The sequence below is a fragment of the Manacus vitellinus genome, unplaced genomic scaffold (genome assembly GCF_001715985.3).
Source record: "Manacus vitellinus isolate BGI_N305 unplaced genomic scaffold, ASM171598v3 scaffold_4_pilon, whole genome shotgun sequence".
Classification (NCBI taxonomy): Eukaryota; Metazoa; Chordata; class Aves; order Passeriformes; family Pipridae; genus Manacus; species Manacus vitellinus.
Genome location: NW_021940604.1, coordinates 41,980,445 through 41,998,165, shown reverse-complemented (window position 1 = coordinate 41,998,165; position 17,721 = coordinate 41,980,445). Strand labels below are relative to the sequence as shown.

The following is a 17,721-nucleotide window of genomic DNA, read 5'->3' as shown; positions in this document are numbered from 1 at the left end:
GATGTTTCATCTATTGCTTTCTGATTTTAAGGTGCCTCTTTTCATGCTGGTATGTGGACTCCGAAGGGGATTCTTTAAAGGAATGAAACAATAACGTGCTCTGTGCAAAGGTTCCAATGAGCTATAGTGTTGTCTGCTGTCACCTATCAGTTCTTTTTAAATTTTTCTTTAAAAAAATTGTTTTTATATTAAAGTCCAGTGAAGCAATTCTGTTATTGAATGTGGCGTGACTTAATATTTTAAAACACATTTTTCTTTCTCTTTCAGCTTTACATCTTCCAATCCAGCCTTACAACATGGGTAAAAGTCCTGCACTTCAAATTTGAAGCTATCTGCAGTCAGAAACTTTGATGTTTTGCTAGTCCAAGATATCAGAACCTCTTCAGTCAAAACTGACAACTGTGCAAGAGGACATCCTTGATCCTTCAAGCCAGGCTTCAGTTTCTCTTGACTCCCTTTTTTAGTCTTTGAACATTACCCATGACACAATTATATAATTGTTGTTACAAATCATAGTTTTGTTTTGTGTGCAAACGAGTGAAAAGACAAAGATGTACAAGTAGCCTTATGGTAAAAAGGATTATTTACATTACTGGTATCAAAATCAGTATGTTCTCTCATAGTCTCAAAAGTTGCAGTCTTGCAGTTCACTAGTGTGGAAAAAAAAACAACTAGTAGAAATAGTGAAATTTTTTAGGCAGGCAGCACCGGTATTTTTGTTACCATTTTGTGTAACTAGGTTTAAACAAAACAATTGTAAGCATTACACTCTGTTTTATGGTACAGGCTTCATGGACATTTCCTGATTCTCTTTGTAGTCTTGATTTCTGAATCCTGAATTCTCAAGTTTTATTGTGTGTGTGTTAAAATATCGTGTAATTGAACCCTTGTTGTGAAGACTGGAATGAAGCCAAATGAATATTTGATCTTCAGTAGTTTGCTTAAGATGGCTTGAATGACATCTGTCAGTCTTGGTGTATAGTCTTAGAGAAGACTGATCTTTTCTGAGCTGAATTAATTGTAGGGTTTTTTAACTTTTAAAAATTTTATTATTTATTTATTTGATAGATCTTAAAATAAAGTTGTAAGACTGGATGCCTATCCTGGTGCCTTACTTATATCATACACCATCTCTATTGCCCCCTTATTATGTGTGAACTAAGCTGAAAAAATCCACGTGCTGTCAGTTTAAAGTTGAAGTTGTGCAGCATCTTGTGTACTTCAGTCTCATCTCTTCTGCAAATGTAGTCCATTTTCTAAATATTAAATCAAAAGTTTGTTTTGGTTGCTAAAGGCTGCAATCTGTCTTCCTTATTTAACAAATTAGTCTCCAATGCCTGAATTTACAAACTGGTGAAAAAACCCCATATATTTTAATAAAAATTCAATTAGTAGCAATTGTGGCTTCATGATGGTGTATTCTTGTTTTCCTTCTATTTTTGAACAAAAAGCATTAATTCCTTATTACACCAAAATATCCTTCAAGCATGAAGCACCTGACTGTATGCTTTGATCTTATTTCAGCTTTGCAGGAAATTTAAAGTGTGGAATTTTTGCAACTGGTTTCAGTGTTCCCAGAGCTTTACTAGTATTTTCTTGCAATGGTACAAGATGTGTCCTGTGTAAAGCATCTGCTTGTGGACCCTTGCAGTTGTGGAGTAGGCACTCATGCTGTATATCCTGCCCTTGCATGTTTGGCTCTAGGCTCTCAGAAAGGAGCAATCAGTTTTCTGTAGAAGTCCCATCGCTTCTTTCTTGTTTTTCTGTTGTGCTTTTGAATTCTATGGTATTACTCTGGTAAGACCATCAGAAGTAATTGTGCCCTACTGTTACCTCTCTTGTATTTGAACTTTGCTGGAATGTGGATCTGAAAAGACTGAGATATTGACAAAATGTGAAGGAACATCTGCCTTCCTAATTGAAATTATGAAGTAGATGGACAGATATTGTTTGCTAGTGACCAGTAATACTATAAATGTACTTACAGCTCAGAAAAAGAAATAAATTAAAAATGAGAAAATAGTTTTCTTCACAAACTACATTAAAAACCGGTTTCTTTAAATCTAGCAAAGAGCATCATAGGCTTTTTCTCAATCTGCTGGAAATTTAAAACTTCTCAGACTCATTTTGCATCTAAATACTATTTTCTTCAACAGAATTTTAATCCTGATGTATTTTGAGTAGGGAAGGACAGAACGTAAAGATACAGTTTTTCCTTCTGTTCTCTTGTTTCAAACATCCCCTGTTATTAAGAATTCTCATTTCTTGAGATACCAGTATTGTATTCTTAAGTACAATACCTGCATCAAGCCACCTGGAACATTTATTTGCAGTTCTGGAGAATAAAAGTTGCTCTAAGTATTACCCTCTGTAATATTTATATGATTCTGCAGAGTTGGTAAGTCAGCAGATCCTAGGCTGAATAGGGACATACATAGGTTAGGAATCATGTTCCTTAGGATTGTCTTACAGAAGAGATTTTAAAGGTATTAGATTAAAGAAATGGGGTTTGCAGGTCAGTGTATTTAGCTTGTTAAATATATTGCTGAAACAAGCAGGTTTTCATTAATTACTTTTTAAATCAGGTCTCTTATATGGAATTCAAAACCTAGGAATTCAGTAAATAATTTTTCAGTGTTAAAAAAGAACTTGCGCTTTTCATGATACACTTGCACTCTTTCTTGATTTTCTTCAATCAGACTATATAATAGTACATATCTTTAATATAGTTTATGTAAATAAAAAACAAAATGAAAACAAGAAAACAAATAAAATGGAAAAAAAAAAGAAACTAAAAAATATAAAAGGGGAAAGAAAATGTAAGTGGATAATGCAAGAGATATTCCTACATCATTTGAAAGCATTTGGTAATGATGCAAGGTTCGTTATTATAAGGAAGAATTGTAAAAAAACGTACTATGTAAGTCTGAATTAGGTTTTTTGGGGTGTTTAGCCTGTGTAACTTCCTTCACAAATTCCACATCCTTCACAAATAGTTGCACTGGAAATTGTACTTATGAGTGCAGTGAGTTACTGGTAATATGTGATGAAGTTTTCAAAATATTTCCACAAAATAGTCAGAAATTATGCTTTTATTTTAGACCAAGTGATCTTTACAGCACTTTGAAAATACTATCCATATCTAGAGTTGATTCTGCTTTTAAAATAATGAAGCAGTTGACTTGTGAATTGAGAGATGTCCTTTAAATGGACACCTGTATAAAATAACTGAGCAGCACAAAAGTGCTGTACCTTTTTTAGAAGAAAACAGAATAAAACAGTCACTGCAAGCTGGACTGATGGTATTGGAAGCCGAACTCCTGGCCCTATATTCACCAGTAGAGACAATAAAAAGTAACTTCCTAGAAATAATTTAGTAATAATGGTCTAAGGAATGAGATGTAAAATACCAACTAATTTAGAATAGGTTGCTGTGCCTGTGCTCATTGTATTTGTCATAACACTTAAAGACCTTGTACTATTGTGGAAGTTGGCAGTTGATACATTTGTGATGTTAGGATGATGACCATATTTGAAGGAAAGCAGGGATTATATGATCTTGCAAGAAAATTTTCAAGTATTTTCAAACAAGTTTACTAGTTCTGAGAGTTGTTTTTTTTCTTTTTTTTCTTTTTTTAACTTTCATATGAGCTTTAATAGTAGTTTGAAAAAAAACTTGGTAGGATTTGGGGGGCAAATTACATAAATATAATGAGGTTTTGATAGTCTCTTGGACTACTGTAAAAGGCAAAAAGGCCAAAACCAATATTTCTCAGGAAGATCATACCATGTCGTAAGGCTGGAGATGGATGTAAAGCTACAAAGAAAATCACTTGCCAGGTAAGAACAAATTGTTGAGATGCACAAATCAGAACAAGTGTGGTATGTTCTGCTGAAGTTGCTGTATCTTCTTTTATAGTCTTCTTTCACAGTTTTCACTGACATGTCTTATTTTGTTTTCAGGTTTATGGTAGGTTGTGGTAGATGTGATGATTGGTTTCATGGTGATTGTGTTGGACTGAGCCTTTCTCAAGCACAGCAGATGGGTGAAGAAGATAAAGAGTATGTGTGTGTGAAATGCTGTGCTGAAGAAGACAAAAAAATGGAGTGTTTTGATCAAAGTGTACCAGATACTCCAGTGAAACTTGAGCATAGAGAAGAAAAAGCAATTGAGTGTGAAAAACTGGGGATGTCGAAGCAAACACCTGCTTGTAATCTAAATACAACAACTGAAAAAACAAAGCAAATGGAGGACACTGGGAAGCACAAAGTCAAAATCTTCAGACGGGTGAGTCTTATTTAGTGCTTTAAGTTCTCTTAATTACTGGTGTTAGAAGGTTTTTTCCTGTCTTAGTGCCAGTTAATAGATCATGTTTCAAACATCTTTGTGAATCTAATTTTAAACTTCTCTTTTATTATTGAGAGTTACTTCATTTTCTAAGTGACATGACTTCTTCAAGATGATATTGCTAAACTTTTCTTATATTTGAACAGGTTTATGTGCATTTTGTATGCATATAGAATATCCTGAGTTGGAAGGGGCCCATAAGGATCATCAAAGTTCAGCTCCTCAATGTGTATATTAAACTATACATACAGGTGTATATAGAAGTGGTGAATAACTTAGTACATTTTTCTTTCAGATTTCTAAATTTATTCTAGGACATCTGGCAATTTTCTATATATTATAAACTGCAGATATATTAAATATCTGTAAGACAATATGCCAACAGTGTTTTACTTTTGATTATTTTTACTTCAGATTGTGTGTGGAGGAAAATGCCTAATGCTTTAATTGGGTCCTTTCTACTTTTTGTGTCTGATTTTACTAACCAAAGAATAATTTGCAAAGAGTATTAAGACAATTCTTCAGTCTTTTAGTGTATCATATTCATGATAACATCATCATCAATAATTCTATCTTATTTCTGAATAGTAATATGGAAATTCTGACATGTAAGCTGTTCTTTTTAATTTTGGTTTACATAGCTTTTTAAACATCAGTGATGTCTGTGGATATGTGGCTAAAACCGGTTAAAGGATGTTCATTCATCCCTGACATATTAAAATAAAATGTAGTGGTTTTCAATACAGAGCTTAAATGCAAATTGTCTGTGTTGTGTCTTCAGCCAGTATTTAAAAGAGACTGCAGTGCTTGGCAGTAATTTGGAATTTTGTTCAATAACTCTTTAGAAAATATTATATGATGGTGCATACATCCAGGGTATACGTTATACATATAAAAAGAAAAAAAAAAGAAAAATATGTGGTAATTAGGTGGTGGTTGATTGTAGCATTCAGTAGTGTGCTAACACGTGTTAATGTTTATTTAAGGAATCTGGTGATGGGAAGAACTTGTCAGAGTCCAGAGACTTGGATACTAAAAAAGGGCAGCATGTTACTGCTCGGAAAGGACCACAGACTGGTGTAGTTCCTCGGCGATCCCCTGAAGATAAAAATGAAAAAATAAGTAAAGAATCCCTTAGTATGGCAGAAAGGTCCACAAAATCAGGTACTGAGGTTTGGTGAAGTACTGCACACTGTAATTCACATATATGTACAGTGAAGGATGATAACTTTCTTTATAGCATCAGTTTTTCAAACCATATTCCATAGTGGAAGAGACGGTGATCTGAAGAGCTGTTTGTTCCCTTGATGTTTATGATCTTTATTTCTCTTTTTTTTTAAAATTATTTTTTTTGTAGATAAATGCTTCCTATGTAGATGTGTGTTTCCTGTTTCAATAGTAGAGGATGCTCATGTGGGAGAGTGGGAGAGTGGGAGAAAAGTACACAGACATCTCTGTGTTAAACTTTATTTCACACTGCATGAGACTTTGAAATACTCTTCCATAAAATGCTATGAAATACTTAGTGTATATAAAAGTGTTTTAATTTCTGTATGAATTATATTTTGACTTACTGATGTGTTTTGCACAAATTGTCAATTTTATCAACTCATTTCAAAGGGGGACACTGTATTGCACACTGAGTCATCAGATTTTTATCTACATTTTATTTGAAAGGTTGAAGGAACGTATTTCCCCTCCCCGCAACTTCTGTCCTCTCCCCAACTCCCTTCCAGGAAGCCTTATTCTTCTAAGATCGTGATAATGTGAAATTGTTGTCATTTCGAACTGAAATCTCAGCAGCAAAGCTAGTGAGATTTTGTGTGAGAACTATCTTTAACTCCTAAACTCAAGCTTTGAATTTTTGTCTAAAAAATACATAATTCTGCTCTTCTGTTTTTTTTGCCAATGCTGATACATTCTAGAAACTCTTATCAAAGAGTTGAAAATATCAGCGTTAAATGTAAATCTAAATGTAAGTATTTTATACTGACAATACAGTGACCATTTCAGAAGAGAAGTTAATCTCAAAATCATTTTTAAAAAGAGAAGACACTTGGCAGTCTCATTTAGGACAATTAGCATTGAAATTAAAGCAGTGCATTTGTCTTAATCTGTTACCTGCTTTGAATTATGCTTATAATGGCATTGTTTATTGCTAATCTTGCCCATCACTTGCCTGCTGTGGGACTTTTTTATCAGATGGTTGAAATGTTGCCATAGTGTTACTGGCATGTGAAGGTTTTCCATTTCCCCTGACCCTGTCAGGCTACAGTTTTTGAAAGGTTTTATAGTCCAGTTCTTCATCCTTCTGAGGAGGAGGAGATGAGCAAAAATATGTATTGAGGAAATAAAAGCATTATTAAAGCTGCTGTACTTAACAAGACCAGCATAGGAACACTGTAGAGCACAGCACAGAATGGCAAAGAGCTCTTAGGTCTGCACCACCTTGCTGGCAAGGAAAGGGAAGTTGGTAATTTTGATTGGAATCAGTTGAATTAATGAGAGTTGATCCACCCATGCTGTCTGCCCAACAGAAAAGAAAATCTGCCTTTTTATAGCCACTTGAAAATATAGTTAAGTTTGCTTCTGGTGTTAATGCATTCTAAGTTGCACTCAACAGGGGAAAGTAATAATAAGGAAAGACTTCTTTTTACAGTCGAACTCTCCAGTTAGATCTTTGTCGGTCTTCAATTTGTTTCTTTTTCCAGAGTAGAAAGTGAAAAAAATTAGTATTATTTATTTCCCATTGCTTGCCTAAATAGAAGGCTACTGCTCAAAATTAGTGATGTATTCATGTGCTGAGACAGATGACCTTTTAGTTGACACTCTGAAAATTAATAATTTTGCTTTAATGATTTTAGTTTGGTTAACTTATCCATTATTTGTATTATTTGTGACACAGTCCTTATAATGACTTTGTTTTGAGAGTGTTCTGAATCAGAAGCTAAGATTATTATAATTGAAATAATTTTGATGGCTAACAGATACAGAAATGCTAAGTTTAATGAAAAATGGGATTTTAAAGTTAAACTTACTATGCTTATGATACATGCTTCATGGTATATTATTTCTCAGTTCATTCATTGAAAAATTCATCTATGCTGTTAAAAAATTCAGAGTCAAAAATATTACTTAAGATTAAACTAATAAGCACTGGTCATCTTGGTTTAGTGTAGAAGAAAATACCTTAAATCAAAGGGCAGTAACCCTGTTTGTTTCTGCTAAGGAAGCTTTTTTTCTGGGTTAATCCAAGTAACACAAAATCCAAACCAAAGAAATAAAAAAAACTCAACCTATCAAAAACCATCCACCCTGTGGGTCCATTCCTTCTTTTTGAAGTTCAGTTCTTAGCAGTTTAAAAATAAAACTTCATGACAGTAACTCCAGCAACAGTAAAAGTTTATAAAAGTGGCATGAGAATTTTACAATTTTTAACTGTGTTTTGACAGGTGTTCATGAGAAACAAGAAATTAAGAAAAAGAAAAATGAGAAAGGATCCATTAGTGCAACACACCTGTCGACCGTGCCGGCTTCTAAACCTTCTGCTGATCAGATAAGACAAAGTGTCAAGCAGTCTCTTAAAGAAATTCTGATGAAAAGGTAAAAATATAGTAATAAATTATTAATACGTGCTTGGAAATATTTTCATTTGGAAAGCAGAGGAAAAAATATTAATTATTTGGAAGCATTTGGTAATTTTTGCCATTGTGTTTTCTCACAGATTGACAGACTCCAGTTTAAAGATTCCCGAGGAGAGAGCAGCAAAAGTTGCCACAAGGATTGAAAGAGAGCTGTTTTCTTTTTTTCGAGACACTGATGCAAAGTATAAGAACAAATACAGAAGCTTAATGTTCAATCTAAAAGATCCTAAAAATAATGTATGTGAAATTTGTCTGTTGTGCTTTACAGAAGTCCTTTATTTGCTGTCGATTAAAGGAACAGTCTTCTATGTAGATACTTTATAAATCCTGCTGCAATTTACCTGTTTGGGGTTTTTTTTAATAGGTTTTTTTGTTTCTTTCATGTTGTTTGTTCTTTGGGCACTCAGTGTTCTCTGTCTTCTTTTTCCTCATTATTAATTCTTCTGCTCTTTGCTCTCACTGTATGTTTTATTGCTGGGTTTCAAAGTGTAGTGTATATCAGCCTACCACTGATCTCTTATTTGGATGTTCCTGTTTTCCCCCATAACTCTTTGGTGTTTACTACACTAAGGATTTTGCTGTCCAGGATCTTGTCTCACCATGCTTTTTCATACCCAGATTTCTCAAGCTTTATCTTCGCTCTCTTTTCTGCTTTCTATGAGCTCATTAGTCAACATCATACCTCCTCAGCTTCTGTCTTTTGTCCTTTTATCAGTTACTCTGATGAAGTTGCTTTGTTTGTAGTATTTTGCCATTACAATTAACCAACTGTAAATTATATGAACAAGCTAACTTCTGTCTAACTTCTGTCTAACAGCTAACTTCTGCCTTGTCTTTGCTCATACCCCTAAATTAGTTGGTTCTCTTTCTTTTACCCTAGGATTTCATTCAGTCAAGAAGCGTAGACATCCTCTTTGATACTGTCTTCTCTTTGTTGTATAATACAGAGGATTTGCACCTTTCTAGAAAACCAAAATGTCTGAGTTACTGCTGCAGTGGGCATAAACTCATTTTCTCCTTTGAAACAACTGTTGATTATACATCTGATCAGTAAGGGTGTATGTAGATACATTGTTATGTAGAATAAATGAAGCTCTGGAATTAAGATTTTTATGTTACAAAATCTGGTACCAGTTCCTGCAGTGGAAGAAACAAACCCACATGATCCCTATAGCTGTACAAAGCATGTTGTATGTTGCTTCTGTCATGTATTTCCTGCTGCAAGCTGGTTTTGTCTTGAAAACAATAGTTACTTTTCTTTTTTCTTCTAGATATTATTTAAGAAAGTACTGAAAGGAGAGGTTACTCCAGACCATCTAATAAAAATGAGTCCAGAAGAACTGGCTTCCAAAGAACTGGCTGCCTGGAGACAGAGAGAAAACAGACATGTGAGATTTGTGAACTTCTGTTGTTTGGTTGACAGCCTAAGCATGTGTAACTTCTGTTTGCAGGTTAAGTGTATGCAGAAAGAACAGAATGCATGTTGTACAAAGCAATTGTGTCTAAGCAGGAGGATCTCTATAATTTCTTTAGTATTCAAAACCCAAAGAGGTTTTTAGGACAGAAGTGAAAGAAGCGTAGTCAGTTCCTGAAAGGGGGAAACCAAGCATTTTCCTTTGCCATGCAACTGTATTACTGCTTGCTCTTTGTTCTTCTGTCTCAAGAGTGAAGGCTTCTTTGTGCTTATTTTCTGTAAGATTTTACAGCTCTTGCTAGAGCCTTAGAAATACCCATTTTTTAAAGAGGGATAGAGATCTGTTTGGACAAACCAAACCAAACTGGTGTTGTTTTTAACCAACTGATGGAGCATGACAAATCACCCACCAAGAAGTAAACTCGGAGCTGAAAACCTGATCTGCCAGTCTGAAAAGCAGCCTAAAGGGAAAACAGAAAAAAAACCCAAACAGTAAAAAAAAACCCAAGAGAGTATAGGAAGATTATTAGCTTACTTTGAGCATGACTTTTCTTCAAACAGACAGTTACACTATATTTATAGCTGTGTTGACAGTTTAGGAGGAGAAGCAACAATATGAGAAACTGTATTATTTTTATAGAAAATACCTTTTTTTAAATAATACCCTGTTTATTGACCATTTAGTCCAATGATAATTGCAGCTGCTTGGAAATGGCCATTAAAAGTCTTTTAGTTTACAAAATCTGGATTTATATTGACAGAATCTTTGGCATTTATATGCCACATCATAGAACCTAAAAGCATTATATTTGGATAGTGTTAACTGGTATGCATTTTTTGTTTGGGTTTTATCATACCAGGAATTGTGGGGTTTATCAGATGATTTCTGATAAAAAATTAATGAGTAGGTAATGTAACACAGAATAGATGGAAATTCATCCTCTTGAATTCTGTGTACTGAGAATGAATGTTCCATGATAACTGATTCAGTATGGTGTGATGCTGTTTTAGAGACTGCAGTGTGCATTGCAGTAGTAATTATTCCTGTGTTTTTTCCTTTCCATTGCATATTGTGACTAGATCTGTTTATGAATCATGACAACTTTTTGTTAGTTTCTATGCAAAAACAGTTGTCGGATTATTCTGTTATCTTGAAGTTGTTTCAAAAGCCTATGAAGGCATGAAAAGTTTGATTATTCTGTAGCTATTACATTTGTTTTTGTAAACATTATTGAAATACTGAAAACAGACCACGCATGATAGTATTCCACTATTGTGAGAGTTTCAAAACAAGTGTTTATGCTACTCAAAAGATTACTAAAGGGTCCCTGTTATTTTGGAGAAATACTTCAAAATTTCTAGAATTTGAAATGGAATACAGCATGTAAAATAATGTATCATTTTACTATATTTTTCATTTTCCTGTTTAAGTCTGCTACTTAATTTTTTTTTTAATTTCCCAGAGTGTTCAAAAGTAACTGTAGGTAATTGGCAGGCAGATAAAGCAATTGTAGAATCCTTGTTTCCTTAATAAACCAGGCTTAAAATATTTGCAACAGCCAACACTTCTTGGTTTAAGAACTGTAAATGTGCCTTAAGAAGCAATATTAGAAATAATGGTTTATATTTTATTTTATTGCAACAGAGCAAATCAGCAGTCCTGATGAGAATTAGCATATCCATTACTTTTAAGAATACCTTTAAATGGTGAATACCTTTGAGGTGAAGCATTAGGTTTATGTATTAATAAACAAGCCCTTGAAGAAATAATACAATTCTGCATGTATGTTATATCATACATTGTCCCTACTATTATGGAGTTGATGCCTTTTTTTTTGGTTTTTTTTTGTTTGTTTGTTTTTTTGGGGGGGTTTTTTGGGTGTTTTTTTTTGTTGTTTGTTTGTTTGTTTTTTGGTTTTGGGGGTTTTTTTGTGTTTTTTGTTGGGGTTTTTTTGGTTTGTTTTTTTTGTTTGGTTTTTTTTTTTTAAGTTTAGCTCTTAGAAAATCAGAATTACCAATATTTTCATTCAGTGTTGAAGGTTTGCTTTATAAGTTGTTTAAATACATGCCTGGTAAGTACTTGCTGCACTGTAGGAGAAGTTAGATGGGCTGCTTGCATGTTTGCGTTATGAAACTAGTTGACACTTGCAAAATAAAAATGTGTTATTTTTTTCCCCAGAGAGTTTTCTAATGGCAATCCTATTTATCTCTTATATTTGTGGATTTCCAAATTTTATGGTTTGGGAATAAGTGCACATAACTTCCTGTTTTCATAGACAATTGAAATGATTGAGAAAGAACAGAGAGAAGTTGAAAGAAGACCTATCACAAAAATTACTCACAAAGGAGAAATAGAAATTGAAAGTGAAACACCGATGAAAGAACAAGAGGAAGTAATGGAAATTCAGGTAGAAAAGAAAGCATGACACCACAGTGTATTTAGTTCATAGACAACGTGGTTGTGAAGTGTTTTGTTTATGATTTTGTTGTTCAGATCTGTAATTACATGTTAGGTCTGAGTTCAGTTTTTCTTTGATCCTTACTGACTTTTACTTCGGGGCCTGGTGGATTAGTTGGGTTTCTTCCTTCCATATTGTGACTGTATGATGAATTCTGGCAATTGTAGAAAATAGAAAAGTAGAAATTAGAAAATGTTCTAAATGTTACCTAAAGATATTTGAGAATACCAATTAATTCTTTTAATGCGTCTGTGATTTTGTGACAGCATTTTAGGCTATACATCTGAAGCAGAACCTTTATGTCTGAAGGGGAGAAAACACTATAAAACATTTTAGCAATATGAATGGCAATATTAGCTCTGGATATTAACGGGGGGGGGGAAAGGCTGACTAAAATGTATTTGACTTTTCTTAGGAACCTAATATGAAGTTGTTTGAGAAGTCAGACGAAGCTGAAAAAGATAAAGAAATAAATGAATCTGCATCTCCGGACACCACAAGTCAACATAAAAATCATCTCTTCGATCTTAACTGCAAAATCTGCATAGGTATTCAGAAAAGCACATGAAAATAAATGTATCATGCCTCTATAATTTCATTCATAAATCTCAGTATACCTCAAGAATGTAAATAAATCTAGTTCTTCATGTAGTTTGAAAGTTGTGGAAGCAGTGTTCTACTTAATAATTTACAAAAGAGACTACTAAAATGATAGGTTATTGGCATAAACTTGTCATCTTTTTTATAAAAAAGACTGCAGAGAAAGAAATCCCTATAATGGATGTGCACACTAGTGTTGATTCCTCATTTCTTTATCCTGTGCCAGTATAGTGTCAATATTTATGTATAGTACTGTATAAGTATATACAATGGATAAATTTATACAATGTAAAATAGGTATAAAATGTATGAATTCCTTATCCTATCCCACTTCAATGACAATATGTGGTAGTTTTGGTGTATCTTCCATGTGTTCAGAGGAACTCCTCTTTTTGTTTCTTTAATAAAAAATAAAGCCCACTGCAATTCCTTCTCTGCAGGACGAATGGCACCACCTACTGATGATCTTTCTGCAAAAAAAGTGAAAGTGTCTGTCGGAGTTGCACGGAAACAGTCAGACAATGAAGCTGAGAGCATTGCAGATGCACTTTCCTCAACATCAAGTATTTTAGCTTCAGAATTACTGGAAGATGATAAGCAAGACTCATCAAAATCATTCACCCCTCTCCCAAAGTAATATAAACTGTATTTTTAAATGGAAGACATTATTAATCTCATTAAGCTATTATGTCTAAAGCTAATTTTTTAATTGCATTTCATTAATCCATTTCTGTACTTGAAGTTGCACACATCTTAAGAATGGAGTTCTGTGCTGGAGTAATTGTGCATTTATATAAATAATAGTACATATATTGTTGTGATTGCAAACTTCTAATTACCACATTTTCTTTTAGGGAAAAATAAACTATGTTTTCTGATGCAACAAGGTCTAAAAAGAATTCACATTAAAAGAAATCAGGATGTAGATTTCATGTTGTATTTTGCTATTAAGGAATGTAGTTTGAACAGTGCTGCATTTGAATGAATGTGTGTCTTTGTGTATGTGTATATATATAAAACCAGGGAATTTGAGATTGCTCTAAACAGAGAATTTGCAGTGAGAAATCAGACTAGTTTCAAATCTCAGAGCAGTGATTTTCTAGACATGACAGGTAACAGCAGCTTAATTAATGTTTTGCTGTACTTGCTGTCAGCCCCCTCTTCATTTTTTTCCACACTCTGCTATTCATTAAAGAGGAAATTGCAGTTTATGAGACTGCTTGTTTCTGGTTTGAGGGAGGATTTTCTAGAAGAAACAACTCCCAGTTATTTAGAATTGACCACAGTTCATGGTGAAATTTTGCCTTTATTGGGACAGTGTGATCCTTTACCAAGGACAGTGGACTTAACTTGGAATCTGTAGTGTCTAGTATAGACAGACGTAAACGTAGGTTTCCGTGTTACTGTAACAGCACATCATCTGGTACTACTGGGCATCCAGTAGTAAAAAAAAAACAAACCTGCTAATAGCATGCCTAGAATATTTTGATAGCAACGTGTTGGGAAATGTTGAAATGTGTAATCTTTTCGGTAAGGAAACCCTCAGGTTGAGAAGCACTCTCCTGTGAAATTGTCTTCCCATTTAGTTTTTGCAGCTGCTTTGTTGACAAAACTGAGGCTTTTTTTTGAAGGGAGGAAAGACAGTTTTGTACAGGTGAAATTGGTACTCACCTGTACTGGTGAATTGGGTACTTCTGTAGTACTCACAGAAGCTGTGGAAGTGATGCATGGGTGAGAAGAGATTAGGAGCCAGCCTGTGGGGCAAGGAGAAGGACAGGGAACATAGGCATTCGGATGGTGGACAGATATAGGAGTTAGGAAAGTAGGATAGGCCAGCAGGCAGTTTGTCTTCGTTCCTCCCTGTGGCAGGGGAAAGTCTTACTGGCTGAGCAGCCCCTGTATATGTTTGTGTCCCCTTCAGTAGTGTTTAATAACTGTTGGACTAAATAACTTCTCTGTTTTTAAAAGATACAGTAGTGAACTAATGTACTACTTATCTGCCTGTCCTTCCTAAACCATATATCTACTCCACTGGAAGATGAGAAACATGATTGTCTGCTTATCTCTTGGCAGGATGCTTAATTGAAAAAGAAAATTCTTCTTAATACTTATTTTTTTTTAAAGAAAAATTATTATTTACATTACCTTGTGTGATATATCATGTTATAAACAAAGTGAGTTTTTGTTTGTCCCTTTTTAGGTCAGAAACGCCCGGTACTGTGGAATGTGAAAGTCTGTTTCTGGCGCGCCTGAATTTCATCTGGAAGGGTTTTATCAATATGCCTTCAGTGGCAAAGTTTGTTATTAAGGCTTATCCAGTTTCTGGCTCTTTTGAGTATTTAACAGAGGTACTTATATTTACTGAAAAGAACGAACAGTTTATTTATTAACTTTAACAACTTGTGTACCATGTATGATAGTATAATGATGAAACACAGTGAAGCATGATCACTGTGCTGAGTAAAGTATTTGTGGGAGGGTGTAGGTTAAGGTCTGTATTTTTAAGTAAAGTATTACTCAATAATGTACCTGTGGTTCATCTTATTTACAACAGAAACCTTAATCCCCTTAAGATGAAAATTTTAGAAAGTTTATTACATACTGCTGTGGAGTTCTCATTGCAGTTTGATCTTACAGATAGGTTGAGTGTTTCTAGAGCACAATACAGTTCTGTTGGTAGTTCATGTTACTGAAAAGAATAGTTTTGGAGAGGTATAAATGAACAGTATCGAATGATAGCTTATTTATTGCATATCATTAACTTTACACTGAGAATATTAATTTAAATATCCAGAGTTTTTTTCTACTGTTGTAACTTCTACCGATATTTTTGAATTCTAATTTAAGAACTAAAAGAACAAAGTATGTTTTGAATATAGGAAACAGATACTGGATGAAGGATTTATCACACTATTTATATTGGATTCAGATTTCTGTTGTCTTTTCTTGTAGGATTTACCTGATAGTATTCAAGTAGGTGGAAGGATATCTCCTCACACTGTCTGGGATTATGTAGAAAAAATCAAAGCTTCAGGGACCAAGGTAAAAATTTTACATATTAAAGACTTGCTGTTTAATGTACATCTGCGTCATCCTAAAGATACTTGTTTTGTTTCTCTTTGAAACATTTGTGAAATACATGACACTTTTAAGGATATCTGATGTCTATATTGAATGGGATGAATGGCAGCTGCTGGTGTTTGTTTTCTTCCTATCTAACCACAACCGGTCATTTGCTGTTTGACAATACCTGTATTCCTTTGACACAGTAACCTGTCCTGAGTGCCACTTCTCATGCCTCAAGTGTTACCCTTGCATTTCAGTATTGTTACCGTGTGCAAAACCAAACCTCAAGTGTTACCTTTCATTTTGGTACTGTTACAGTGTGCAAAACCATCTAGATGGCACTCTGATGGACTTGTCCTGCTGTGTTTCAGTTGTCCTTGTGCTTCCCAAAACCAGATAGTCTTTTCCACATGCTGCCTCACAAGTGCTGTATAGAAAAGAATAGCCATTTCCCTTGACCTGCTGACTGCTTCATTTCTGACACCCAGAATGCAGTCGGCCTTCTTGGCTGGCATGGGCATGTTGCTGGTTCATATTCAGCTTGTCCATCAGGACCCCCATGTTATTTTAGGGCAAGCTGTTTTCGAGGCAATCAGCTCCTCAACCTACTCCAGCTCAAAGTGCAGGATTTCAAATTTCAACTTTTCTTACATTGACGAGGTCAACCTGTTTTTTGAGCCTGCTGAAGTCCCCCTGCGTGGCTGCCAGCCCTTCAGCATATTGACCACTGCCCCTGCTTAGGTACCATCTCAGTTCTGCAGGGAATCTCCTGTCCAGTGTTCCAGATCACTCATTAAACCATTAAACAGCATCAGCTTCAGCATCAATTCCTGAACTGGGCTTCGGGCATAATTCTGGGATCTGAATACTGGTCTTCCCCATTATTAATGGATCTCTTGGACACAATGGACTACAAAATACAGCTTTGTAGTAATGTTAAGGGTTGGAAGTGGAATAATTAATTGGAAGCAGGCATAAATAAACTTGTTATTTAGCTGACTGATAAAATATTGGCTCTTTTGTCATGCACTTCAATTAACTTTCTTAGTACTAAATGCTTTTTATTTGTTTTATCTAGTTCTCCTGAATTTTTTTTTTGGTCATGTTTCTGTTCCTTCTGTCTCCTCTGTTGTTCTCTGCCTTCCTGAGGAGGCTTTTTCTCCTCTGAACTGTGCTTTTAAATATAGAACAGTCAGTAAAACAATTAACATTTCACAGAAAAATGTACTTGACCAACTTCTTCTCTCTCTTCTTGTAAACAGGAGATCTGTGTAGTTCGCTTTACCCCAGTAACTGAAGAGGATCAGATCTCCTATGCGTTGTTGTTTGCCTATTTCAGCAGCAGAAAACGTTATGGTGTAGCGGCCAATAATATGAAGCAAGTGAAAGATTTGTACCTCATCCCTCTGGGTTCTTCAGATAAAGTCCCTCATCACCTTGTGCCTTTTGATGGGCCTGGTAAGTACTGCTTGGAATTTGGAACTTAATCATCACAATGCTACTAAAAGAAGTTTGCAACAGAAATTTAAGAGGAAATTCAATTAAAAAATGCCTGCCATTTTATTCCAAAATGTAATGAGTTGACCATAGTATTATTATATTAGTTTCCTTGAAAATACATTAATTTCCCGTTGTTAGATTATTCTGATACTTTAAAGTATTGATATTGAAAAAATTACTATGTATTGTAATTTTACTATTGTAAATTGTAATTGTACTATTACTTTGTTTCGTGTTCTAACTTTGTTCATTCCTTTTCTAACCCACATGGCTTTGTAGATTTCAGTGGCAGTAAACTCAGTTATGCAAGTGGACTGTTGTAGTTCTACTGGGTTCCGAATTGATACTCTCACTTTAAAATAGTATTTTTCATTATTTGAAATGTACTAATTCTTTTTTTCTCAAATATTCCAAAGCTCCTTAAAAAAAAAACGTGGAAAGTTTAAAACATAGGCCAAGGAAGAAAAGGTCCTAAAATAGCTTTCAGCTGTTCTGCTTACACCTGAGTTATTTTGTATCGACTTATCTTGGTTATAAATATTTGTGGATGATCTCTCTTTTTGAGATAGGCAGGACCGAAATCAAGAGAGTGAGCTACAACTCATAATTTTTTTGCAAGAACCTAAATTATACAGAACAAAATACATAATGAAGGGATAGGTAATAGTGTAACTTAAAACACAGTGCCTT

The 17,721-nt window shown here is 34.4% G+C and overlaps 1 protein-coding gene across 10 annotated transcripts in view; it reads left to right on the top strand.

Moving 5' to 3' along the window:
- Window positions 1–17,721, top strand: part of PHF3 (PHD finger protein 3) — a 51,005-nt gene that overhangs the window by 28,489 nt on the left and 4,795 nt on the right. For 9 of the 10 annotated variants that reach the window (XM_008921291.3, XM_018077888.2, XM_029962787.1 and 6 more), the window contains 11 exons: window positions 3,964–4,288; window positions 5,335–5,512; window positions 7,801–7,951; window positions 8,073–8,229; window positions 9,264–9,380; window positions 11,683–11,814; window positions 12,281–12,413; window positions 12,906–13,098; window positions 14,666–14,813; window positions 15,418–15,507; window positions 16,794–16,989. In XM_008921291.3, coding sequence (XP_008919539.3) covers window positions 3,964–4,288; window positions 5,335–5,512; window positions 7,801–7,951; window positions 8,073–8,229; window positions 9,264–9,380; window positions 11,683–11,814; window positions 12,281–12,413; window positions 12,906–13,098; window positions 14,666–14,813; window positions 15,418–15,507; window positions 16,794–16,989 — 1,820 coding nt within the window. Of the gene's footprint in view, window positions 1–2,790; window positions 3,841–3,963; window positions 4,289–5,334; window positions 5,513–7,800; window positions 7,952–8,072; window positions 8,230–9,263; window positions 9,381–11,682; window positions 11,815–12,280; window positions 12,414–12,905; window positions 13,099–14,665; window positions 14,814–15,417; window positions 15,508–16,793; window positions 16,990–17,721 lie in introns of those variants that run through there. The other variant, XM_029962789.1, reaches the window with a different exon arrangement.